The sequence below is a fragment of the Balaenoptera physalus genome (assembly GCF_965194825.1).
Source record: "Balaenoptera physalus genome assembly, chromosome: 2".
Classification (NCBI taxonomy): Eukaryota; Metazoa; Chordata; class Mammalia; order Artiodactyla; family Balaenopteridae; genus Balaenoptera; species Balaenoptera physalus.
In genome coordinates, this window is record NC_138883.1 from 43,768,440 (window position 1) to 43,795,587 (window position 27,148).

Here is a 27,148-nt window from a genome sequence, read left to right on the forward strand (position 1 = left end):
TTTCCTCAGTTATTGCTGTCTAAATATTATCTAAAGCTATGCTATCCAGTGCAGGAGCCACTAACCACATGTGGCTGTGTAAATTTCAATTAATTAAAATTAAAAATTCAGTTCTTCAATCATACTAGCCTTTCTTCAGGGGTTCAGTAGCTACGTGACTAGTGGCTACCATATTGGAGAGCACAAATAACATTTCTATCAAAAAAAAGTGCTATGGGACAGCTCTGAATCTGAAGAAAGTGCATTGTGCTATCTGCTTATGAAATTTTTCAAACTCATTTTTAAAAAGTTGCTTATAAGTATCACTATATCTCTAGGCTACAGGTTATTATTGATCTCTGTTCATAGGTGTGAAAGAACGGTATCAACTTTCTGGTCCTTATTAAGACAATTTATGAAGTATTTAGAATTAAATATAGGGCCCAAGTAAAACATGAACTCAGATATTTTCACTACATGACTATAAAAGAACAAAGTGAAGAGCATGATGAAAGTAACTTAGCAGTCCCAATTAAAACAGATCTCTTCTTCCACTAATATCCATAAATCTTGAAATATGAAAGAATACATAACTGCCACTTAAAGCTTCTCACAAGAATGGGACAAAAAGCCCTTTAGATATTGCTCTATTTTCCTTTGGTCTTAGCAAGGGGAAGACAAAACAAAACAAAACAAAACATTACTTAAGTATAAACAAAAAAGAGTAAATTAAAATAAAAACTGTCTTACAAATAAATTGCTATGGGACAAGGACAGAAAAACAAGTTTTGGTTTAATGCATGAGAAAATGCTCTCATTTGTATTGATAGCTGATATATGAGCTAATAACTCTGAATACTTTTAGTAAAATCAAGTTCATGTTATTTTCAAATCTGTAAGAACACAAGGTGAGAGAGATAACAATTGTGTATCACTTCTTCCAAATAACTCTTAGATGCAAGGCAGGAAGTGGGGAACAAAATAGATTGCCTATTTTTTCTTTTTTCTTCTTAGTAGGTGAAAGTAGAACAACTTGAACATAAAATGCACACAGCTGTATCTAAAAGAAAAATGCAAACACAACTTAACCATACTTTATTTGACTGCATCTTATTTAGACAGCTTGCACATTTCAAATCCCATTAAAACTCTCTCTCCAAAAGGATATGGGACAATAGAAGAAAATTATGCAGCAATATCCAGTCATCAAACAGCAGTCCAATATTTTGAGATACACATGATATTTTATAGATACTCAACTCATATCTGACGTCAATATAATTTATGGTTATATTTTTACAAACCTGAAAGCCCTATAACAATATAGCACTCATTTTAGTGATGTCATGGTGCACTGAAAAGTAACTCTGATGCACTACCAATTTGCTTTTATCTATGCTCCTGGAAAGTGATGAACTTCATGATTTTTAGACACCGTAATAAATATACACATCCAGTCTTATACATGTCAGCCAATACCATAACACAGGGCAAGGTAAAGTTAAAACATGTGACAAACAAACTTCTTTACATAGATTTGTCAAGCAAATGGGGAGGGTACTTTGGGGAAGAGGCAGAAAATATTAAAACCAATTTTTTAATAGTAATTTTTTTTTTTTTTTTTTTTGCTGGCTTCAGCTTCAAAACTACTGTCTGGTTTATGATCTGTGGACTTCTCTAGTTTCATCCTAATGTAAGGGAAATTATAATCAGCCCACACATTAAAATGGTAGTATACCCGTTAGCTTCTTCAATACTAACATATATAGCTTCATGGTAGCATGTATAAAAATGTTCAGCAGTAGCAACTGCCAAACCAGTGTCAGTGGATAGTACAGTCAGTCTTAAAGAGGCAGCACCCCATTAAAAGAAAGTTGCACCAATTTTGCTCAGTTTTAGCCAAGTGAACTCGCTCTATCAATTTTAAATGGAGCTGTTTTAAGATTATATAAGAAAAATGAAAGCCCAATATCAAAAATTAACTTAATGTTTGATGCTACTTCAACTGAAATGGAGACTTAATTTTGGTGCTGGGTTACCATGCTAGAGGATAAAATTTTAGTCCACTTAAGTAAACAATTTCTGTACACCCAATTAATGACATAAGGTAGACACAGATATTCAACAAACACCAGCTAAACAATATGACAACCATTTGACTTTTCAGTCACACAGTTAAGTTCATGTTTAATAAAACACCCAGTCAATTCAGCAAAATTTGGTCAATTCTGGGTGAAAAGGTCAGTAGTGATGGTTTCATTGACAATCTGCCAAAAAATTAATGGCTGAGCTAAAAATCTAGCATGTATTTACTTTAGAACTGTCCTCATTAGTGAGTCAAGCAAATGTACGTTCATCAACAATCATTACCTATGAACCAGCAAGTCAAATATAAAGTGGTGAGATAAAATTTGATAATGAAAGTACTGAACTATTTTATTAGTTCAATTCCCTCCATATTAAAAATAACAGAAGCATCATTATGACTGGTATTCCTCTAAGTGCTAGAGTCCAAATGAAGTTTGACCAAAAACGCACTCAAAATGGTCACCTGGAAAGCTGAGTATTGTGTGGTCTTCATATTTTTAATGTAACCAGTATTCTGCCCATTAAACTTTCAAGGCAATATAAAATGGAAAGAAAATGTTTTCTTTAAAAATAAGGAACTATAAATGATCCCATCAACAGGAAGATTTTATTTTCACCAAATTTATGTATCTTTATTTTAAAAATACTTGTCACCATGTTCACTTTCAAGACACTACACTGAGCAAGGAGCAGCTTTCCCTTAAAAAAAACAAAAAACAAAAAAAAACATAACAAAAAGGCAACAAACTTTCCTGAAAGGGGGCTTTTACCAACTGTTAATGGAGGTAGGGTTTTTAAAAATACAGTAATTATAGCCATAAAATAAAATTCAAACCAAATCCTAGAGCAGAAGTAAAGCATATCCAAATTAATGAAAAAACAATACATTCCTACAAAACATTTTTCACAGAGAATGAATCTTTTCTTTAATGGGTACCTAGGTTTTCCAGTCAAATAAATTATCCATCACAGGTTTCCTGACTCAATTGAAAGCAATCAACTTTAAAATTAACTACATTGCACAGATTGGCCAAAACACAATGTAACTAATGAACGTAGTGATGGCTATTAAGAAAACCTATAGAACTCATTCCAAGAAGAATTTTCCATTTCTCCCTTTTGTTTTCCTGGGAACTAATAAGCAAAGCTCCCCCAAGAATTTGCACAAATAAGTGAAAAGAAAATAAAATCAGTTTAAAACAGATACAGTGCACCTTGGAATTTATTTTCAAGACCAAGAACCAAAAGCGAAGCATTTTAAGAAATGGAAGCAATGTGAATCCAAACCAAGTGGGAAAAAAGTTCCAACTACTTTGTAAAAGCTGTTCCTCACAGCTTAGCAATAATTTTGATTAAATAGAATCATACCAATTTACATAAATTTTTCTATTCTTTTCCAAAAATTCCCTCACTCTCAAAAAAAAGTGCATCTAAAACCCAGCAATTCCCGGCTTCATCAACTTTTCTCATCCCTTTTGAGTCATTTCTCAAAGATTTTCCAAGTAGATTCAACTTCTTACTGTAAGAAAAGAAGGGACTTCTACAGTAAACCACTCTGTCACTCACCTGGAAAAAGTATCCAAATTATAAAAATCTGAAATAATTTATTACCAAATTTAGAATTTAAATAAAAACAAAAGTTTGCTTGCAAAGGCCTTAAAGAAAAGGAAAAGGTAGCATGCATTCAAAAACTATAGAGATGAAGACAAATATACTTATCTACACAGGCACTGGCAGACGCAATTTAATTGTTATCTTTACTCATTGTTAAGACACACCCAACCCTACATAACATTGTTTTTCATTCACTAATCACTGAGGTACCAATATTCAAGAATGGAAATTTAATATTGAAAAAATAAAACCTAAAATTGAAGCTTTTCCCCCACCCCCTCAGAAAACTATGGCAGGTTTCCTGTGAAATGTTAGTATACTCAGAGATTTTTACAATCTACATTGGCTTTTTTAAGGAACAAAAATCATGTTCCACTTCCTGGTTCTGTGATAAAATTATCACTGTGTAAATAACAATGTCAGCAGACTTTGCAAATGAACAAACAAATCTTGGCTATCAACTGGCACATCTTGTTGGTACCAAAAGAACTCTTTAAGTTTAAAACAATCTCTTTTAATTCAGAACAAATGCGCCATGCCAAAGTGCAACAAATATTGTGCGACACTCAAATGAGACACTGACAGATAAGAGCTGCATGGAAATCACTAAATCCACCTGCAAAGCAATTCTGTACAAATTGCATTGCATGCAAAGGTCGATTCTGCATCGTTGGAAAGTTGTTCCTTGATGTCAGTTTCTCAACGCAGCCACAATTTAAGTCGCAGTGCATCAACTCCATTTAAATAGTATCTGAACAGCCTCTTATCTCGAACAAAACCAAGATTTTCATAAAGTTTCAAAGCAGACTTATTCGTTATTTCTGTTTCCAAAACAACCTGCAAAAAAAGAGAGAGAAAACTAAGTTATAATTTTATAATATTTGAAACTAATTTATAATTTCATAATTTGACAAATCACTTATAAACAATAAGATCAAATATTTAAGAAAAAGAAACTACATTTAATTGTTTTAAAGTTGATGGTGAAAACAGTAAATATTAATGATGTACAGGAAGAACCCAGAAAAACAGTCATCAGAATTATAAGTCATTCTCTCTCAGGGCAAGGGGGGTGGGAACACTGGGGACATTTTCTTTTCTATTGATTTTTGTGAAATGTTTGGAATTTTTAGCAATGAGAATATATGTTTTATAGTGAAACAAAGATGAATTCGTTCCCTGTATAGTATGACAAAAAAATGAAGAAAAAAATCAACAATCAAAGATTTAAGAAAATAAACCAGTACTTGAAACTATTCAGATTGACCTCCAACTCCTATATTTTCATTAATATGTCATCCTTTATCCTGGCGACAACTACCATATTTGTCTACAGTCAAGACCAGAGTCTGAAAACTATCGCCCTTAGACCAAATATGCCTACTGCCTGTTTTTGTAAATAAAGTTTTATTGAAACACAGCCATGCCCATTGGTCTGCATGATGTTTATTGCTGCTTTCTCAATACAACAGCAGACCTGAGCAGTCGCACCAGAGACCTGTGGGCTGCAAAGCCTAAAATATTTACTATCAGGCTCTTTTGTAGAGAAAGTTTGCCAAACCTAGATCAAAGGTACCAAAACTTTAGTGTACCTGGAGGGCTTATTAAAATAGATTGCTGCACCTCCCCTCCAGAGTTTCTGAGTAGGTTTGGGGTGGTGCCCAAGAATCTGCATTTTAAAAAAATTGCCAGGTGATGTTGATTGCTGCTGGTAAGGAGACGACATTCTGAGAACTAAATTCTGAGAATGTCTAGACACTATGGATATCGACACTTAAAAGAGGTATTAACTTCTATCTGGGTCTTTTAAAATATTACTGAACCAGTGGCCCTGACAATGAAGAACTGATACTTTTGACTATTATGTGATGTTCTTCTACTTTACTTCTACTTTCCCCTACCAAAATACCCTCTATCCCATCCTCCCAACTTTTACATACATAGCTCTATTTGCCTTTCTATTGATTCTCTACCTACCTCACTGAGAATCAACACAGTGAGTCACAGTTACTGTTGGGATGTTATAACCCCGAGGTGTTTGGAGTGGGAAAAAAGGGCAAAGTATAATTAAACAAAGGCCCAAGTAAAGCCTACGAGTCTCTTCCTGTTCTATCGCAAGCTATAAAAAAAAATCTGACAAGAATTCAAGCAACAGATCTAAATAATAGAGAAAAGACTGTACTTCAACTCATCGGATCCAAAAAACTCATGATCAACTCCTCTACAATTCCGCACATCAGTAACAAGATCTCCATCCCATCAATGCCTCAAACCTAAAACCTAAGAGTCATCTCTGTACTTCTTTCCTCTCCACCCCCCTACATACATCCAAGCATTGAGTATTTCAATTTTCTCTCTTAAATCTCTCTTAAACTGTTCCTCTTCTTTCTATCCCCATTGACAATATTCTAGTCTAAGCTGCTATCAACTTTTATTATAAATACAAGAACCCCCTAACCCAAAGGTCTCCCACTCTAAGTACAGTGATGCTTATTAATTCCCTGCTTACAACCATTTATTGACTCTTTTGTCCTCAAGAAAACGTCCACAATCTAACAGTAATCTAAAGAGACCTAAAAGGTCCATCAAGATATGGCCTCTACCTACCTTGCTAACTGTGCTTTAGGTCTCCCCCCCTTACTCACCACGATCAACACTAAACTTTCAGTTTCTGGAACCCACCATTATCTTTCCCACCTTAGACCTTTCACATAAGCTGTTTTCTCTGTCTGGAAGAACACTCTTCCCATCCTCCTCTTCTTGCTTTTGGCCTTAGCATGTCACTTCCAGACTGGGTAGAGTATCTCTTTCCCTTCATACTACCCCACAGCACTCGGCACTGCTCCTTGTTCAACTGTACTTTCATTCAATGTTTGATGAGTATGACATCTTCCCCAGCTGGTGAGCCCAACAAGGACAGGGATCATGGGTATCTTGTTCACAGCCATTTCCTCTGCACCTAACACACTGCTTGACAGATAGAAGGCTCTTAAACATTTGTTAATTATATATGCCCTTAGTACCTTTCATTATATTACATACATTACATAAATACGAAACAAACGAAAGTACTGCCAGGCTTTTAAATGACCAGAGTACTTAAACAGAAAGTATCATCTTATGGCAATTACCTATGCAAACAACTCATGAGAGCAAATCACACACTAATCCAAACTTTAAAAAGATCTAAAAACAAGTAATTAATAGTTCAAGATCAAGGGAAAATGTTCCTATAAAAGTTATACAGCAAGCAAACTGGTTCAAGATGAAAATAAAAAGTCAACAATTTCTCTCTGCTCTTAAAAAAATGGAATTTAATGTTCAGTAATGTATGCCATCCTCCAGTTTGGAACATCCCAGTCTGGTCAATGCAATTTACCAGTTTGGAACTATTCTCTTGAGTAATTCTTAGAATTCTGTTTTATGCCAGCACCTAATTACAGCTAAAATGTTAAATCAAAACAATTAATATGAGAAGCAATAAAGCTGCAACAACTCAAAACTTAAAACTGATTTCACAGAAATAAAAAGGAGAGCGACGGTGTAAAAAAAATAACTAATACTTTTTGAAGGCTTACTAAGTGCTACGTAAAGCATTTCACATGCATTATCTCATATTACATGCATTTGTCATAATGTTATTTTCACAAGAACCCTATGAAACAGATATATCTCTAACTTACAAGTGAATGAAACTCAAGGCCACCAGTAGAACAAGAATAGACCAGACTCCAAATGTGAACTAGAGCTTAATAGTATCCACTCTTCTGTACCTGTGATTGCATCCCAAAGTAAAACAAAGCAGTGAATGGGAGAGCTAACATAATGAAGGGGATCCAAGTCCATATTCATTAATATCTAGCAATCTAAAATATTCAAAACACAGCTGAGGCTAACTAGAGCTACATAAATATACACTTGACGTGTAAGTTAAGAGTTGAATTCAGGTTTGTTGGCATCCTAACAGATTAATAAAATAAAGCCCAATTTACAGAAAAACATTACACAAAGGGCTAACACTTTGGTTAAAATGAAAAGATTCTCTCAGCACACTCACATTCTCTAATCAAAGAGATCATGTATTATTTGACACAACAGAAAATGCCACAAAAAAAGTAACTACTTTTTAACATTTAATTATGAAATTCTTATAAACATACTAAAAGAGAATCTGGGTTTATACTGGAAACTCTCTATAAAATTATTCTTTTAGTCCACATCATGGGAATATTATACAGGAAGCCAAAGCATAATAAGGTTATTTTAATCCTAAAGAAACTTGGCCAAGTTGAATTCTACTTAACAGAAAATAAGGGTTACGGTGAAGTTCTACGGATTCCCTCAGGAACAAACTATTGTCAGGATAAGCCAAAGCATTACAGTTTAGAAAGTCTTTTTTTAATATTACAGGCTAGGAGCTCCTGGAGGGACAGCAAGCACTATTTTATTGTCTAGCACCTCACAGGCCTTACATCGACAACGATGACTGAAAAATTTTACTGCTCTTCATAACATCCCTTTAAGATCAGAATCACCATCACACTGCACAAAGAGACAGATTTTAAAAAGTTAAATGACTTTCCTACAATCATACAACTATATCGACAGAAGATGGATCTAGAACCCAGGCTTATCATATCCAGTTCTTTAACTAGGCCAAACTACTCAACCAAAAATCCTTACAGTTTAAATAATTCCATTTTACTCTGTTCTTTACCTAGCAGCCACTGTCTCACAGCCAAACTATATGTTTCCAATGAAACTAAAAATGTTAAACATATAATTATTAAACACAAAAAGCTTAAAAGTCATCTTGTACATTACCAAAAAAAATGTATGTTATTTTGTTAACATGTAACAGGTTTATTATTGGTTATTTAAATAAATTTGGCCACTGTTGATGGGAATATAAATTGCTACAGACATTATGGAAAACAGTGTGACGGTTCCTCAAAATTAAAAATAGAACTATCATATGATCCAGCAATCACACTTCTGGGTATAAAACCAAAGGAAGTAAAATCAGGACCTCAAAGAGGTCCCCATGTTCATTACAGCATTATCACAATAGCCAAGATAAGGAAACAACCTAAATGTCCATCAACAAATGGATGGATAAAGTGGTGCGCGTGCGTGCGCACGCACACACACACACACACACACACACACATACACACACTCTCTAGAATATTTTTTGGCCTTAAAAACAGAAATAACTGTCAGTGTGACAACACGGGTGAACCTGGAGGGCATTACCCTAAGTGAAATGCATCAAACAGAGAAAAACAAATACTGCGTGATCTCACTTATATGCAGAAACTGAAATAGTCAAACTTAATAGAAGCAGAGTGTCGAATGGTGGCTCCAAGGGGCTGGGGACAGACAAAAATAGGAAGATTCTGGTCAACTAAAAATGTTTTAAGGTCACATACTGCACACTTAAACTCCATTAAGAAATTCTGATTCCAGTATATTTTCATCATTTATGAGTTACTTCTGAGTATTAATATCATAGTAACCATACCATAAATCTAAAAAAAAATTTGAAATTTAAATTTCCAGAGATGAAGATTTTAGGGACATCTACAGCTTAAAAAGTAAAGTACTGTTCATCATGCTGCTCCATTCATTCTAATTTATTTCCAAAAAAAGTACATAAAAGTAAATGGCCACCATGTGGGTTCATTATTTTAGGTACACAAGAAAACTCATTCATGTTATTTGTATATATTTTTCTTACTATTTCCCCTAATGTAAAACCCAAGCTCAAGAAGTTTCTCCTAGTAGCCACTAAATGTTTGGCATCCACACCACAAAGAGGAGTAATCAAATTCAAGCCAGATTAGCAATATAGGTAATGCATTTCTTATTCATGAAGTAATGAATCTACCTGTTTCTTTTTTTGATGCTATAACTTTTTAGTCAGATCCAAATATATAGAAAATGGAAAAGATCTTTAGCTACGCTGTTTAAACATGTCTAATTCTGATATAAAAAGTTAGGAAAGTCGTAGTAAGGCAAAATGAAAAGATCTATTAGACCAGAAGAATAATACCATTGTTATTTGGGCAAAAGCAAGATCTACATTTCAACTCTGTGAAATGTACAGATCTACATTTCAACTAACCTCGGTTTAATTCACTCTGAATTTATCTTAAAATGACAAGTGGCAACCAAAAGCAATATAAACATGACTCAAGGTCATAAATAAATTCTGCAAACGGAACAGAAAGTAAAAATTGACTGGATGTGCACAGTAAAGCTTCACAGAGATTTCCAAATGTATCTCTCTTAATAGGCTCATAGATTCAAAAATCTCTCTCTGTAAGATTAAAAAAACAGCAGCACGACCTAAGTAGTAGAAAATGTAATTTTAAACCCTTCCCAAATGTCTTTCTGATAATTTGTCAAAATTTCTTAACACTTTAAAAGAAAGGAAGGTTGGCCTAACTTAATGAAAGTAAAATCACATGTCAGTTATTTTATAATTTGGTCATTGTATTCTTGGAGAATCATCATTTCAAAGTTTTCCTCAGAACAATGAATTATATACAAAACTATTTTTATATATAATTGCTTTTATCAAAAGGTACTTTAATAACTTGGTTAACCCTGCAGATATATATTTTTTTCAGATATATTTTTTTATGTACACACATGCAAAAAAAAAAAAGATTGCTGTTCCTAGAAGCTTAGAGAGAAAGACAAGTTAAAAACTAATTACATTGGGAGATGGGGACTGACATATATACACTAATATGTATAAAATAGATAACTAATAAGAACCTGCTGTATAAAAAAATAAAACTGAAATAAAGAAAAGAACTAAAAAACAATTTTTTTAACGAAAAAAAAATAATTAGACAAATCAAAATTCAGAAGTCCACTCCCCCCGCCGCAAAAAAAGAGGCATAGATAAGATACTGGAAGCACAAAACTGATCATTCAACCAATATTCATGAACCATGTACTCTCTCACAAATGCTATGCTAAGTACTAAGAATATAGCAGTAAACAAGAAAAGGTATCTCTGCTCTCAGTGGCTAAGGCACAGTCTCTGAACAAGTAAATTTAAGCATAGTAAGTATTACAGAAAGGGAGGTCAAGAAAACCACAGAAGGTGCAATTGATTCTGCCCAGAGGATCAAGGAAAACTTAAAAGGAGTTGTTGATATCTGAATTGGGTCTTAAAGACTGAGAAGCATTTTAATAAGCAGAGGAAGACCAAGAAGCTACTGGGTCTAGCAAATACAAAGTAGTTACACTGGAGTGGAGGGGAAAGAAACCAAACCAAACAGGATGAGATGGTAATATAAGGAAGTAGAACCAACAAACACTATCATCAAAAATTAGAAGGGTAGGGCTTCCCTGGTGGCGCAGTGGTTGAGAGTCTGCCTGCCAGTGCAGGGGACACGGGTTCGAGCCCTGGTCTGGGAAGATCCCACATGCCGCGGAGCAACTGGGCCCGTGAGCCACAACTACTGAGCCTGCGCGTCTGGAGCCTGTGCTCCACAACAAGAGAGGCCACGATGGTGAGAGGCCCGCGCACCGCGATGAAGAGTGGTCCCCACTTGCCACAATTAGAGAAAGCCCTCGCAGAGAAACGAAGACCCAACACAGCCATAAATAAATAAATAAATAAAAGAACGTGAATTTCTTTAAAAAAAAAAAGAAGTTTACAGCCAAGTGGAAGAGACTTAAGAACAAAAAAAAAAAAAAAAAAATTAGAAGAGTAAAGAGGATAGAAGAGTTTGTTGCTTATACGGTTTAAAACTAGATGAAAGGGAAAGTGAAAGCCTAATAAAGAGTAAGCAAGAGTTCTGTCCCTTTCTACAGCAAATCCTTTATCTGAACAATATGGGGCACAGATAACCAATTTTTTTAAACCATGGAAGACTTCCCTAATCCAGAGGCAGAGCTATTCAAACTGCAAAAACCATCCACTTAAAACCATACAACAGAAATAAGTTCATGGAACTATACCCATTTCAGTCTAAGATTGAGTAAAACTCATTGCTTGAAAAGAAAAATGAATCAGAATTTTAGGCCCACAATGAATAGTTCTACCATAAAATGTATCACTAATTTAGGCCTTAACCTTAAGACTATAACAATATAACCAAAATCTCATCATTCCTCAGAACTTTCAAAGAAAAACCAATACTATTTAAACATTTGATCAGTTAAGGTAAAGCATACTACCTGTCTCATAGGCAGTAACTAGGATAACTCAGAAAAGGCTTTCATAAGGGACATAATACTCCCTCCTTATAACATCCCTGTTCACTGGGAACCACACTACTCAGTAGAGGATCAAAACATGGTCTTATCATCCCAAAGATTTCTCCGAACTGTTAAGCAGCTTTTGTGAAGCCTGACTTCTATTCTTGATGAGCTGTCTAAGCCAATACAGCCATGGTCCATATTGGACTTACACTCACGAAAAAATGTGTATTCAATTTTATACTCAAATTTTAGTTACGAATGATGTAGATAATCAGGCCCACTGTACCTTTTACTTTTTGAAACTAAAAGCTGTGAATATGAGATCCTTTGCCACGTGTGACTTTTCTTATTTGGGGTAAAAAAATTAAATATCCGTAAATCCCAGGATGTCTTCCCTGTGCCCAATATGTCTGTAGGCCTTCTCATACAACCACCATTTAGTGTGATCTGTCAAACTACGAAGTATGAATGTGGACAAGGAGCGTGAGAGTACTCTGCAGGACACCTGTATTGACATGGAATCCTGTTCATGAGTCACTGTTAAGTAGAAAAAGCAGTTACAGCAGAATAATAACTGTGATTTCATTTGTATAAAAAAGTATGTGTAAACATTTGCATTCACATGTGCTTAGAAAATGGGAGGATGCAAACTGCAAGATTAATAGTAGCTATAAGTGGAAAGAAAGATGAAGAGTTGAAAATCGTGAAGATGGTAAAAGAAAGGACTTTGCACCCCAAATACACACACACAAATAATGATGGTTAGTGACTGTGAATAAATTTTGTACCAAAAAAAACCCACTTAAAAAAAAAAAGAAAGTAACCAAAAGAAGTTACTTATTGAAATCAGTCTAAGAAAAAAATTACCGAACTTCAAGTATTTTGAGAACTCTCTAAGGCACATTTGCCCTCCAATAATAAAGACAAGTGTTAGTAGTAACGCTCATAAAATTACTAGCACGACTCTGGTCCTTCTTAGTCACCACTGTTATATTAAAGATATCTATACTTCCCTAGTTTATACTTATTCCCTTCCACATTACATAATAGTAAATCTTAACATTCCCAACCATCACTATTACTTATTGAGCACCTACCATATGTAAAGCACAGTGCTGCAGGATACAAAGAAACCACCTGCCTTCAGGCCTTACAAACAAGCTGTAGAGAGAAGATGCTTTTATGCTAATTTACAGATAGCTCTACATTTAAAAAGTGGTTGTCTTTCCCCCCTCCAGCCTTATTATTTAATGCTGAGAGATTTTTTTCAAATGTGAAATGTTCTTCATATGGGCTCACAGTTGGCCCACAGGAAAAAAAAAAAAAAAGTATTATTTAGAGAGAAACCAAGGCCAATACACAAGTAAATTACAGTAAGGTTTATAATAAGAGCTACCTTAAATGATTTAACTGATAACAAATCAGAGCTCTGAATACCAATTATTTACTAAAAATATCTAAAATTTTACCTTTACATTCTGACACAAATTTTAGCTCCCATTATCATCTTAAAATTTGTTCTAGGTCAAAATTCATGTGATTTTAAATGGAATATAATTTTCAGCACAAGTTACATTTGTATAATAATAGCTTGCAATGAAATCTGCAGTACAATTTATTATGGGCTATTTATAAAAATACCCAGTAGAATACAGCCCAGGATAAAACGTCTTAAACATTTAGGAAGACTTACCTCATCACAGTCTCCTTCAACCATAGCATATATAGCTTTCTTAACCAAGTTAGTACCTAGAATACAGAGCTGAGTATTAATGAAGTAAAAAATGTAATTAGTTTCTTAAAGATACCTAAATTATAATATTCATAAGCAGCAAAGAAATGTCAAGTGCTGGGTTCTACCCTGAATGCGATACACAGATTATCTCAAATTAAGTGGGAAAAAAACTTTAGACTTAAAACTGAGAGGCCAATAGGACCTATGCCTAGCAATACAAGTTTCCTCTTGAAAGACCTATCTCCTGATATGTATCCTTTTCTCAGGTGTAAATGCTATTTAATTCCAAGAAAAAAGGTAAGATACAGCCAGAGCAACCCAGGAACTTCTTCAGCTGGTAAGAACTCACTCCATGACCTTTGAGCCAATCTTGCCAAAGATCACACCAGAATTGCTGTGACCCAGAGTGGGCCCAAGACACTGTGTTAGTTTCCACAAACCTTATAGTAAGCCTGGGCACACCAAATGATGTCAGTGGTGTGTCTGTATCCTAGTTTAGGGTCAGATATACTTAGCACATTAAAGGGAAAACAAATGCTAAATCTGATCTTGAGAGAAGAAATCCAAATGTTCTCTCTCAATTTTCAAACCATGAACACAAGCAAGCACACGTTACACGGGCCATACAAAATATGTCTGAGGGCCAGGATGCAACCTTCAAGGCACTGGTTTCTGCCCTCTGAAGTAGCCAGACAATTTGCCTATCATTTGCCGTGAGTCCTTACCAGCTCTTTTTAATACATCAAAGACTCAAACTTGGCTTGTATAACAAGCCCAATTCATTAAACATCTTAGTGGCAAACTGTAACACTATAAGAAAAGTTGGCTGAACCTAATGTATTAAGTAAACCTATTCATAATGACTTCTCATGATGTCTCAGACTGTGTGAACCAGTCTTAAACTGGACATACACTCATAGTTTAAAAAAGAAAAACTACAAGTGACAAAACTGCTAGAAATTAAATACTGGTACAGGCATCAAACTCTTTTTTCATGAACACTTACTTAGCTTCAGTACCTCTCAGAATTTGCCATGCTCAGACAAGTGCTTGTCTACCTGATCCTCCATCTTGAACAAAGAGCCAGTAGGTCTTAGACACTATGACAGCAGTTCTTAACAGGCTTACATCATAGCCACCTGGGGAAATTTCAGCCCTACTTCTAACAGGACAAATAAGATTCTCAAGGGGAGGGGCCTAAGCATTTGTTTTTAAGCCACCCAGATGATTCTAATGACCATTATAAACCAAGAGTATAAGATTAACTGCAAATGCCAGGAAAGGTAGCACAGAAAAGAGATGAGTTTGGGAATAGTAGTAAGAAACAATTCTCCTTTCTCCTGGTCCTCGCCGAATTGCTAATATAATGTTTGATGACTAGTACTAAATAATGGTGACAATTTCTCCATAATTTTGCTTTGATTGAGGACCATTTAACCCAAGTACAGACAGCTGCTTGAGTGCTGTGATCAAGCACGCTAATAATGCTATTAAAAACTGCAGAACTTAGTATAATGCAAAGCAGTTTGGATGTGATCAAAACAATGTCTGGAGATGAAAACTGATCACCTTCTAATTGTTAGAAAGATAATCTCTCAAATAATTAGACAGTAATAAAGGACACAATTCATTTTAAAAACATTTTGAAATAAAAGCAATCAATTTTCTTCCCTCAGCTTCATGCTCATTTCTACATACTATTTACATTTAAGTCTTCTGCTTCAAAAAAAAAATGAAAAGAACTTAGGCATTTTTTTGTGATATAATATTTTTCTTACCAATGCCATTTCTCCTGTATTTGGAATCCACCGCTAACATGGCTATATAACCTCTGCGGAACATCTTTTTGTGCATATCCAACTTGCAAACGATGGCACCTACACACTCCTCCCCTACCATGGCCTTAAAAATAAACAAACAGTTACAAAGAATACATTGCCATCAGGTATTGCACAATTACCCACGGAAACAGCAGCCAACCACTGGTCAGTGTTTTTGCGGGAGGAAGAAATAATGAGAATTCTAGCAAGAGAGCAGTCACAGAAGCGTCAGAAATCTAAATCCCAGAACTCCTTCAAATGTTCTAGTTTTAAAATCTTTCAACATTCTTTAGGACATGAATTTCTTAGGCTCATTATTAAAGCCTAGGGGAAAAAAAAAAAAGCAAATTTCCACATTGTAAACATTCAAGTACTTTATGAGGTGCTTATAATTAGGTACAATAAAGAGGTACATGTTTAAGATCTGGGAAATGGGAAACGTGAAAGTAATTTTTTAAAGAAAGTCTTTTCATTAGATATCACAAAATATTACGAAACTTATCAACAGAGTACTATAAATTTATATTTAATTATAATAAAGTTTTAGTGAAAGACAGATATAAGACATAATATTTATACCTGAATAATAGTTAGATTTTGACCAGGGGAAAAAAACCTAAAAGAAAAAGGATTATTTTTAAGGTATTCCTTAGATCCTACCCAAGGGGTTTTTGTTATTGAAGGACTACAAAAACTAGATATACGATGGTCTCATTTTTAGGACTCTCCTGACAGTGTGAGTCATTGCCATAAAGCTCACAGAATATCCAGAACTCAAAATCAAAGCTTCATATTAAAGCAAAAGCTGTAATTTTTAGAGCTTTCTATTTTAATAAAAATGTACAGCCTTCCAGACAAAGATTACTTATTAAATAAAAGCTAACCAGCCTCCACTTTCATTAAAATTTCCAGTATCACCATTGAAAATATGTTTTTCAAAAATTCCATCACCAACAAAAAGTTCTAGTAAATATTGTATTCTGGTAAATATAAACAGGGCAATAGTTCCAATTGTTTAATAATGTGTCAGACAGAAATACTTGTTCGCTGTAAAGAGCCCTCATAAAAAAAATATGAAAGCTTCAAATCATCTCTTAATAAAATTAACTTTTCAGAAATGATTTCAACAACAAAAACCAGGAATGGGTTAAAAAAATCAATAAGCACAGCCCAATTTACACTTAATACCTCTCTTATCTTGAATCTGTTGTGACTTTTTTTAGTTCATCTTTCTGTAAATTGATTAAAAAGCCTTTTTTTCAACTGTGGAGAAATCTTTAGGCAAGATAATTCTAATCCATTTCACGCAAGCCTAAACTAGGTCAGGAGGGCTATTCATTTTATTTATTTATTTTAATTGAAGTATAGTTGATTTACTTTGAAGGGATATTAAATTCAACAATCCACCCTAATTCATTTCTGTTTAATCAACACAATCCAAAATTATTTGTGGTCAATAAACCTCTAAAATTGTTATTTCCATTTTCATTCATGATAAATCAATCTGGTTCTTTCAAAATTCTTTTGAAAAGTAAAATTTCTTTCTGTATTAAGTCCTGAAACATATACAAAAGTTGCCTGGTTGAACAGCATTTTCTGATTTGAACATAACTTATTTCAAATAGATGTGTGTGGTTGTGTGTGTGTGTGCATACATCAGAGATGAGAGGTACATTAAAAAATTTTTGACCTGACCTCATAAGCTAGGAGAAATGGAAATCTATACAAATCTATGATACAAAATTATAGGACACCTACACCTCACAGTTAATAAACCATCCAAAAGGGGAAAAAATTAAAACCACTAGACACAATATAACTGGACAATACTTTCAAACTGGATAGGCATTTCAAACAAATCTTTGTCCTCAGACCAAGAAAGTAATAAGCAAAGTATTATATTAGTTCACTCTTAGACTAGACTGATTTCTTACTAATCAAGAATCTATAGGAACAAAAATCAAGTTGTACACATCATTTAAAAATAAAAGCCCAATATATGATTCACTGTTATTAGTAAGATGTTTAGTGAGGAAGGCCAATTCTGTATTTTTTCCTGATAAATTGCTGATGAATATACACTTAAAAGAATCACTGAACTGCATGTTAAGGTTTTACAAATAAAAGCTTCTGCACATACATTTGGAACTCATGCTATTAAAGTGTGTTCTTTTTTTCAAGGATAGGAACTGAAAAATTCCAGGCAAGATTAAAATTGAACTCTACAAGGCCAAATGCTTGTCAATCTATAAAACTTGAAAAATATAAGTTGTGTGAAATACGGATTCCCAAATTCCAGAATATCACAAATAGGAAAACAGAGGAATCTGGAAATTTAAATTTAGAACAAATAAGAGAAGTACTATAGTATATCACTGGTAGTAAGTTTAAGAAGTTCAAAAAGGCACCAACAACTGAAAATACCATGAACTCAAAAGAGACAGAGATAAATTAGTTAAGTACAGAGAAAATGACAGTGCCGCCCATTTGTACAGTACCATACTTTCACATCTGTTACAGTCATTAGGAAGAATCATTGGAAACTGTCACTTTTGTTAGTCAAATATGGTCAAGTATTGACGATTTTCTAAGGTTCAACAGCATATATTCCATTTGATCCACTGCAGGTTACTCATGGAAACCAGGAACATTCCGGAGATTTCTAGTCTCTTAAGATCGATGTCTGCAAGGACAACTATTCCTTGGTGAAGCATAACTTGGTGACACAAGGATCTTGGCTGAATGACTCAAGGGTATGTCATTTTTCAGCTTCTTAGTTGCTTCCATAATGACAGGCCAGGAGACCTGGGTTCTAGCTTTACATCTCCAGACACTAAATATCTGGAGATGTGAACATTTTAAGTCGCTCTGGTCTTTAATTTTTTTCATTAAAAAAAAAAAAAAAAAGCTGAACTAGATTATCTCTAGGATCCTTTATAGTTCTAAAATAGTATGAATTGAAATAAACATACACTTATATTTGTTTTAAATTAGTTCTCATGAGAAATTCAGATTTTTTTAAACGCCAATATAAAGGCCCCAGTTCCAAATGGCCTCTGATTGCTTAACTATTGTTTTATGTTCAATACCTCCAGATCCATACTTGCATTAGTAAACCTTACAGGTCAACCACTTGCGTATTATCACAATTTCTAGATATTCAGAGTTTAATGTTAAACAAACTGGCTATTAAGGGTTAAAGTTCAAATTAGCTGTTGAATTGGGAGGAGTCTATGTAAAATCAAACTAAAGTTTACTAATATTCAGTTTATCAGAGTTTAAAATGGCAGACAAGTTGAGAGAGATCTAGGTAATACCAGAACTCAAAAGTTGACTAATCATCACACATACACAACTATTTTCTGGAATTAACAGAAATACATACACTATTTCAATTTAAAGTGTAACTAAATTGTACGCTTTTGTGAATTAACTTACAATTAAATCAATCCACAATCTTCAGAATTTATAATAGCATTTGATATGACATTTATAATAATGCTATGAAAACCATCTTCCCATATTCATTTGACACAGACGTGTCTTAGAACTTCTATTTTGATGCAGCTATTAGAATCCTGTAAGAGCAGTTTTGTAGAATATAAAATAGGTCCCAGTTTAAACAAACATACTAAACTGAAGTTTAGCAAAGTGAACGCAGAAAATAGCACAGCTACCATTATCAACAATACTGAGGTTATATTTTCAGATCACCACCAAGCTATAGAATCAAAAAGACAGATTTCTAAAGTATTGTCAAAGCACCTTACAGGGAATTAGTAAATGCAATTAAGTCAATTCTAAAACAATAAATAACGGTAGTGGCTTTTCCCTTCACATATCATAAAGCACTCCTTAAAAGCATGTTGTCTTTCTTCAATAAAATTCAATGGAAACAACATGCTTGTGAGGACATGATACAAAGCACATACCTGTCATCAATATTTAAGTGAAAGGTTTCATTGACTGAAATTGGTCAATATTATTGGGAAACTATTGGTACTACCAGTACTACGTAAGTCAAAAAAAAAAAAAATTATTCAGCTTGTTTGGTTAAGCCAAGTCTTTTTTACTCATAAATTAAGGAAAAAATTTCTGTCAACTATATTACACACAAACCAGCAATAGTACTAGAACTTAAGCATATCTATAACCAGCTTCTTTAAAAAAAAGAAAAAAAAATTAGATTAGTAACAATTTCACACTTAGTTTCCTACACTCCCAAAAAGGGTATTTTGTTCAAGTTTCAGGAGTCTTTCAGCCACCAGAAGTGTTAGTAGCGCCTTCTGCAACCGTGCACCAGAAAGCAAGCTGGCTACAACTGCTAACTGCCCTGCTGAAGTAAAAGGAAATAATCTCCATAATTATGGAATATGCTTCTAAGATTTAATTCTCCAGTGTGGCCACAGCAAGTTTACTGACAATCATGTTCACCAAAACATGTTTACGCATACACTCTTCCCTGATTACGGCTGTAATTGAGAGATTAATAAGGTCTGTATCCGAACAGAACCCTGTTCAAATTAAATGACTGCAAAGTGCTTTGAGGATGAGGGAGGATAATTAAAGACGGTTAAACATGATTATAAGCTAATGTAAACAGGATACAAGACCCCCAACATGCATCACACAGGCTTATTGCATTTACATCAGTATCAAGTTAACCCGGATCATGAAGCCTTACCTTCAAAACAGTTTCATTAAATAATGAGGAGTGCATACACGCACTTTACATCACGTAACGTACTATGAAATGCAGGATACATCCACTGCCAATCCAGCCCTCACACTCCCTGCCCCGCACGGCCTCGATCTCTCTGCTGGGTTCGCCCTTTTTTCATTCCACCCACTTACCAAGAAGCACAGCTGTGGCCAGTTGTGGATAAAATATCTATAGGTATAAATGGAGTAGGGTTCAGACAGATCTTTGGTGATCAGTCTCATGATATCGGGCATTTGCAGCTCGGATTCATATCGGACATAACGTATAGTCCGATCCTCCCCAGGCTCAACCTCCCGGCCTGAAGGGCTTCTCAAACTGCAGCCGGCGGTCAGGGATGAAGACAGCAGCCGCACCTGCTCGTCTTCCTCCTCCCCCTGCTCCGTGCCCTCCGCCAGTCCATTGCGGGCCGCCGCGGGATCGCTCGCCGCCGCTGCCTCTGCGGGGCTGGGGAGCGCAGTTCTTGCATTACTGGGGAGGCAGGGAGGGGGGCTCTCGCCCGAGTGTACCCCGGCTCCTTTTGTGGCAGTCGCTCTGGGGCCCCCGGCGGGGGTGGCCGTGACCGTGGCCGCCTCGGCCGCGCTCAAAACCTTGCTCTTGAGCGAGGCGGCCGTCCGGAGGTGCCGCAGTTCGGGGTTGATCAATCCGTTGAGCTGCAGCTGCTCCTGCGGCGGCTGGGGGCAGCGGAGGCACGGATGCCCCTTGGCCGCCGCCGTCGCCTCGCCGCCCACCGGGCTCCCGCCGCCACCGCCGCCGCCGCCGCCGGCTTCGTGCTCCTCGTCGTCCTCCTCGTCCTCGCTGCAGCAGGCGAGGGCGGCCCCCGCTGGGAAGGGGCAGCGGGGCTCGGCCGCCGCCGAGGCCGGAGGTGCTGGTGGTGGGAGGAGGCTGCTAGGCCCAGGCGGTACCTCCGCCATCCTAGAGGAGACACAGACCGAGAGGGGAAGCCATGAGACCCGGCCGACGAGCGCGGAGCAGAGGGGGCGGGGGCGGGGGTCGCCGAGGGTGTGGGGGGAAACAAAGGCAGAAACCGTCCCTCACAGAGCTGGCGCCCCAATTCCGCGGGCCCCCCCCAACTCTTCAGCGCCGCCCAGCTGCTCAGCCGGCCACCGTCCCCGTCCGCCCGCGCCCATCCGCCAGTCCTGTCACCCGCGGCCCCTCCCCGTCCCCACCGCAGGCTCACCCCGCACAGGTCACCGCCGCCACTGCCGCCACTCCTCTTCCTCCTCGGCCGCCGCCGCCTCCCGCACCGCCGCGGCTGCCTCCACCGCCGCCAAGGCTCACCCTCAGCCGCCGTCGCCGTAAAGCGCCTCGGCTGTTACCCCGGGTAAAGTTTCCTGGGCCTGGCTTTACGACACTTCCCTGCCTGCCGGCTGCCGGGGCCGAGGGAAAGGGGCGTGGAGGGAGGTGACCTGTGGAGGGGCGGGGACGAAGGTGTCGCCTACGGGCCCCGGGGGAGACCGCGTGCTAATGGGTGGGGCTGTAGGGCGGGGAAGTTGCAGAGGGCTTTGGAGTCACCAGCTCCCAACCCACCGTCCTCGGCCTTGGGGCTCAACCCGCGGATCTTGCAGCGCGAGGCCCGGGAAGGTTGGGCGGGACAGGCGCTCCCACGGAGCTGCCGCGAAGCCCGCCCGCTCCGGGCCTGCTGCCCCGGCCTTGGACAAGTCTCCTAAAAATGCTTTTCCTCAGCTGTACAACGTTTAACCTTAACTCTGACCGGGGGTGGGGGAAGGGCTACCCGCGTCCCTTAAAAATGGAGCAAATCTGGAGAGAAAAATCCCTGAAAAGAAGAGGAAGTTAAAAACTTTGAACTGTGAAAAATATGGGAATGACTGATGAAACCTGGTCGTTTGCAATGCGAATTAGGTTTAGTCTTTGCCCCTTCGAAGCAAGAGAAAGTGGACAGGTAGTCCTCTGCCTCTCTCCTCATCCCCTTCACCCCGCCCAGGAAAACTAGAAGTAAATGGGATTAACAGGTGCGGGGCAGCTGCAAGCACGCCTGGGGAAGAGTTAGAGACGTTGAAAGAGAGTGACAATGGCTAAGAAGCACATTCCTAAACTTGTGACCCGCATTGTGATAGGGTGAGAAGCACCAGTCAAGAGGTGTCCTGAACCTGCTCCCCGCCTGCTCTTAACAAGTGGTCCCCCTGCGCGGATGCAGAGGGAAGAGAACTGCCGCACGCGCCTGAGCGGCAGGTTCCGCTCTTTCCGCTCTGGTCCACAGCCACGATTTCCATAAGACGAACACAGGTAGTGTTAACTCACCAGCACACGGAGGAAGTTAAGTTTTTTAAACTGAATGTAGAGCTGGGCAGGTCTGCAGCAGATGAATGTTTTCAGGGATATAATTTTCTGTTTGCAATTTTTGCCGTAATCTAAACTAAAAAGTAGAATTCATTGTAGCGTAGCTGTTAGATACAATTGTTAAGGTACTTGTCACTAAAGGTGTTCAGGAAGTACTATCACCTTCTATCTAGAAGGTCAACCTATAGTGATAAAGATAATAATATAATGTGTTACTATGTGCCAGGCACTGTCCTAAATATCTTACGTGTATTTATTAACTCATTTATAGGTTTTTATAGAAATACACTTGTGCACAAATAGACATGTAGAAGCTTATTTATTTCAGCCTTGTCTATAGTAGGAATAAATAATTCCAGACCACCTAAATATCTATCAATACAGGAATGACCTTATGATACATAAATACTATAGAATATTACAGTTAATTATGTTACTGTTTAAAAGATTGAAACAGACATATATTGGCACTCCTCCCGTTACTATAGCTGCATTGCAGATTACCCCACAACATGTGGTATAAAACAACTATTTATTATGCTCACAGATTCTTGTGGGTCAAGAATTCATACAGAGCACAACAGGATGACTTTCTCTGTTCCATCATGCATAGGGCTTCAAGTGGAAGACTGGAGGCTGAGGAGAATCAGATGAAAACTTTTCACTCTCCTGTTGATGGTTGATGCTGGCTGGAGACCGCAGTTTGATCTCACGTAGACCATGTTGTCTTTTAGTATATGGGCTAGTTTGGGCTTCGTCACAGCTTCGTGGCTGGGTTCCAAGGGCGAGTATGCCAACAGAGAGAGAGAGAGAGAGCCAGGTAAAAGCATATTGCCTTTTATGACTGAGCCTTAGAAATTATGCGGTGTCATTTCTGCTGCACTCTATTTGTCCAGGTTCCAGAGGAGGGGAAATAGACCCTATCTCTTGACCGGGGAGAGGCAAAGTTCTTAAAGAGCATGTGGGACCAGAAGTATTGGCTGTGGCGTCTTTGGAAATTAAAAGTTGCCACAGGTGCTTACATGGAAAGACCTCCTAAATACCTTAAGGGTAAATAAATGAGATGTATAATAAGTACAATGTGATCCCATTTATGGTTTTTAAAAAGTACAAAACAAAGCTATATTTCCAAATGTACATACAATGTTTAAAGATACGTGTGTTTCAAACCGCAATTAAATATTTGTGTAGTTTTATTTTACATGCCATGTGGTTCTTAATCCTACTAATCCTATCTGTTATACAGAAAGCCATGAATATGAGTGTCCTTAGCTTTGTTTTATCCTAAATGAAAGAAAAGACATACATCAAATTTGTGGGCTATAGAATTTAATCAAAGTATGAATATTAGTATATTGTTTTACCACCTGTAATCCTGGAACACTATGAGATTCCCAGGTAAAGTGTTTTAGTTAACAATTTGATTCTTCCCTTTGAACTTGTGGTGGGGAGGGGTGAGTGCTGACAGTCTGCTCTTTGACCCTCTTTCCCTTTGAGAATAGTGGTTGGCAGTCCCCATTGTAGGCACAGATTTTGCTTGTAGAACTGAGGCCCCAGGAGAATATGAGGAACCAGAGAGCGCTATGGTCAAATGGTCCCCATTTCCAGTACTTTCAACCTCATTCTAACTTTCATAACCTGCCCAAAGACATGGACAGGCTGATTCACATATCTCCATCTGGACTGGGGAGAATTATGTATTCCTACCTACATATTAAAGCTATCGAAAACTCTTGGTTTTCAGTGTAGCTGTGCTCCCAGCACAGCACTCTAGAATTATCTTACCTGTCTTCCAGGCTTGCTTCATCCAGCAGTAGCTATCCTTGACCACTACAGTGCTTGCTTCACACTCCTTCTCAGCAGATGATTCTGCCACTGTTTCACTAAGCAAAATGAAGTATTCCATAGGTGCACTCCCTCAATGTTCTCCCCTCCTATAAATGCATCTATATCTGAACTTACTCTTAACCTCCTTCCCTCCAGTCTTAGTGGGAGGGAGACAGCCCAGTTCTTCAAGACTAATGCCTCCCTCCACCTGTGAGCTTGATGCCATCTCTTTCAGTCTTCTTTGGGACTTGTCCCATCATTGTTTCTCTCTCCTGAATTGTCATTGGTACCTTTGCTGACTACTGCCTCAAAGTTTATAAATGTGCTCCATCTGGAGACCTGCTACCATGGTTTCTTCCTCTTCTTTCCATCACAGTGAAACTGCTAGTCTGCAATAAATAGGTAGCCACTCACTGTCTCCACTCAGGTGCAAGTTTGCTCTTCAACCAATTGGTTGGCTTCCACCTCAGCCCTTCCACTAACACCTTTCTGGCAAAAGTCACCCTTTATGGGAATTCCCTGGTGGTCCAGTGGTTAGGACTCCGCCCTTCCACTGTAGGGGGCATGGGTTCCATCCCTTGTCGGGGAACTTAGATCCTGCAAGCCGCAGAGGTTGGCCAAAAAAAAAAAAAAGGAAAAAAAACAGTCACCCGTTATAAAGGCTAGACCCAATAAACTCTTTTCCACTCTCGTGTCACTTTATTCCTCCATGGCATTTGATCCTGCTGTGCTCTACTGAAAACTCTGCTTGGCTTCTGTCATACCACTATCCTTTGCCCCCCTTCTCTGAACATTCCTTCTCTGTTTTTCTTGATAGTAGTGGTCTACAATCATAATAGTAGTAGCTAGCGTTTATTGTGGGCCTACCCCATACCAAGTATGTTATAAGCAGTAGCCCATTCAGTTCTCACAATAACCCTATGAAGTATGCAGTATGAATTGATGGTTAGAAGCCAAACCAGAATTGAGTTGCCAGCCTATTTCTGTGGCAATTACTGGAAAGGGGCTGGGTTTACTTTTATATCAATTAGGTCTATTTGAGGCTGAGAGTAAGATGAACTTCTTCTGATTATGGCTTGGAGGGTAGGAGGGAGGCATAAAGAAATGTCAATAATAAAAGTGGCTTCAAATCCTGGCTCTGCCACTTACTAGCTATGTGGTCTTGGACAGCTTAATGTTTCTGGACTTCAGATTCCTCTTACTGAATGTGGGTAGTATATTACATGCCTCATATAGAATTTTGGAAGTGTTAAATGAATTAATACATGTAAAGTGTTTTAGACTAGCACAAAGCACATAGTAAGGCCTCAGTAACTTTTAGCCTGTCTCGCATCCCACCCTCCATCCTCAGCACTTCTGCCACTACTGTCCTCATAAAATGCAAACTGATTATGTCAGTCTCCTGTTTAAATCTCTTCAGTGACTCCCCATTGCCTAATAATCAAATCTAAACTTTGGTTGGGGTACTTTGGCCACAGATAACAGAAGAACCACTCAATCTAGTTTTTAAATAAATGAGTGAATTAGATCATGTAAAAGAGATCAGAAGCAGGGTGAAGTTCAGGGTTAGTTGGTTCAATGATATTATTGAGAATCCAGGTTTTTTCCTCTCTTCTGCCATTTGTAGAGTCAGCTCCATCCTAAAGCTGGTTTAGAACAGACACTTTGATCATTACAGGGACTGAGTCTGTGAAACTAGTCCAGGAAAGTTAAATTATTTTGTTTGAATAGTGCATTAAAACACAAACTATGTGAAATAAAATGCTTGTTTTATTACTTTTTTTCTGAATGAGTAAGTATAGAAACGATCAAGACATTGAAAAGCTAGACTTAGCACGATATGACTGTAATGCTAAAAATAGTGCCTCAGGACTCACTGGGGTGGGTAAGTCTCTAGTCCTAATATATTTTGATTTGTTACTCCTTTTAATATGTGTACAAAACTGTAAAACCTAAAATGCAACCACAGTGAGGAAATAAAAAGAATATGGTGACCAAGATATTTGTAATGTTATATTTATACACTGTAATGGAAGTCTCCAAGTAATCTCACAGCTGCTTCTCAGAGTTCCCATAGGACAAACCTTTGAAGTTCAGGGAGTGGCTAATGGTCCCTTTGATCTTCTTAGTCTTTTTGCACTTCAGGGAGCTTTGGAGGAGGGCAGTTTTGCTTATCACTGGGCCTATTGTTCAAGCAAAAGAAAAAGCAACTTCCTAGATCTACTGAGATAGGTGATGCAGGTAAGGGACTTTCCCAGACTAGCTGTCTGAACTGCTGCTTATGGCCTGACTATTTCAAGAGGTAATTCTGCTCAGGTTAGCCTCTCCCCTAATCCACTTCCAGTAACTATACAGTTAGTTAATTGCCTCTAACATCTCCTTTAGTCTTGTTTTAAAATGTCATTTTATTTGTGCTTGGCATAATAATATGTGCATTAATTTACTTTCTAAGCCATTTCGCAAACTATTCTTTTTTTTTTTTTTTTTTTTTTTTTTGCCACGCTGTGCAGCATGTGGGATCTTAGTTCCCCGACCAGGGATCAAACCTGTGCCCCCTGCAGTGGAAGCGCAGAGTCTTAACCACTGGACCACCAGGGAAGTCCACAAAATAGTCTTTAATAAAATTGTTTTCCCTTGAGAAATACGAAAAACTTTGAACATAAGGATATGTAAGTTAAATTTAAGATGATTATAGTTTTGTAGTGTCTCCTCATAGCATCTGCATTAAAGGTCATTGCATTATTAAATCTATTCAGTATAAAATATTTTTAAGTATATCTGTGCTGCATGAAAAATATTCATGCCTATCCTTTAGTCTTAAAACAAATTTTGAAACAA

At 37.6% G+C, this 27,148-nt stretch overlaps 1 protein-coding gene across 3 annotated transcripts; it reads right to left on the reverse strand.

Moving 5' to 3' along the window:
• Nucleotides 1-1,040: 1,040 nt before the first annotated feature.
• On the reverse strand, nucleotides 1,041-21,520 carry NAA30 (N-alpha-acetyltransferase 30, NatC catalytic subunit). 3 transcript variants are annotated; one of them, XM_082450465.1, is made up of 5 exons: nucleotides 21,363-21,517; nucleotides 20,317-21,097; nucleotides 15,421-15,544; nucleotides 13,601-13,656; nucleotides 1,041-4,518 (listed from the first exon to the last, which is right to left on the reverse strand). In XM_082450465.1, the coding sequence occupies exons 2-5, from the start codon at nucleotides 21,094-21,096 to the stop codon at nucleotides 4,381-4,383; spliced, it is 1,098 nt and encodes a 365-aa protein (XP_082306591.1). In that variant the 5' UTR covers nucleotide 21,097; nucleotides 21,363-21,517; the 3' UTR covers nucleotides 1,041-4,380. The 3 variants fall into 3 exon arrangements, with proteins under 3 accessions (XP_082306591.1, XP_082306592.1, XP_082306593.1); XM_082450467.1 differs by having other exon boundaries at nucleotides 4,426-4,518; nucleotides 13,601-13,669; nucleotides 21,363-21,520; XM_082450466.1 differs by lacking the exon at nucleotides 13,601-13,656 and having other exon boundaries at nucleotides 21,363-21,520.
• Nucleotides 21,521-27,148: the final 5,628 nt, after the last annotated feature.

What these genes read in the sequence shown, in the direction of transcription:
- NAA30 (XM_082450465.1), bottom strand. Translation starts at nt 21,096, where the DNA reads ATGGCGGAGGTACCGCCTGGGCCTAGCAGCCTCCTCCCACCACCAGCA. An exon ending in GGCCACAGCTGTGCTTCTTG is followed by an intron (nt 15,545 to 20,316) that starts GTAAGTGGGTGG and finishes TTTATTTTTAAG; the next exon opens with GCCATGGTAGGGGAGGAGTG. An exon ending in TTGAAGGAGACTGTGATGAG is followed by an intron (nt 4,519 to 13,600) that starts GTAAGTCTTCCT and finishes CTTTTTTTGCAG; the next exon opens with GTTGTTTTGGAAACAGAAAT.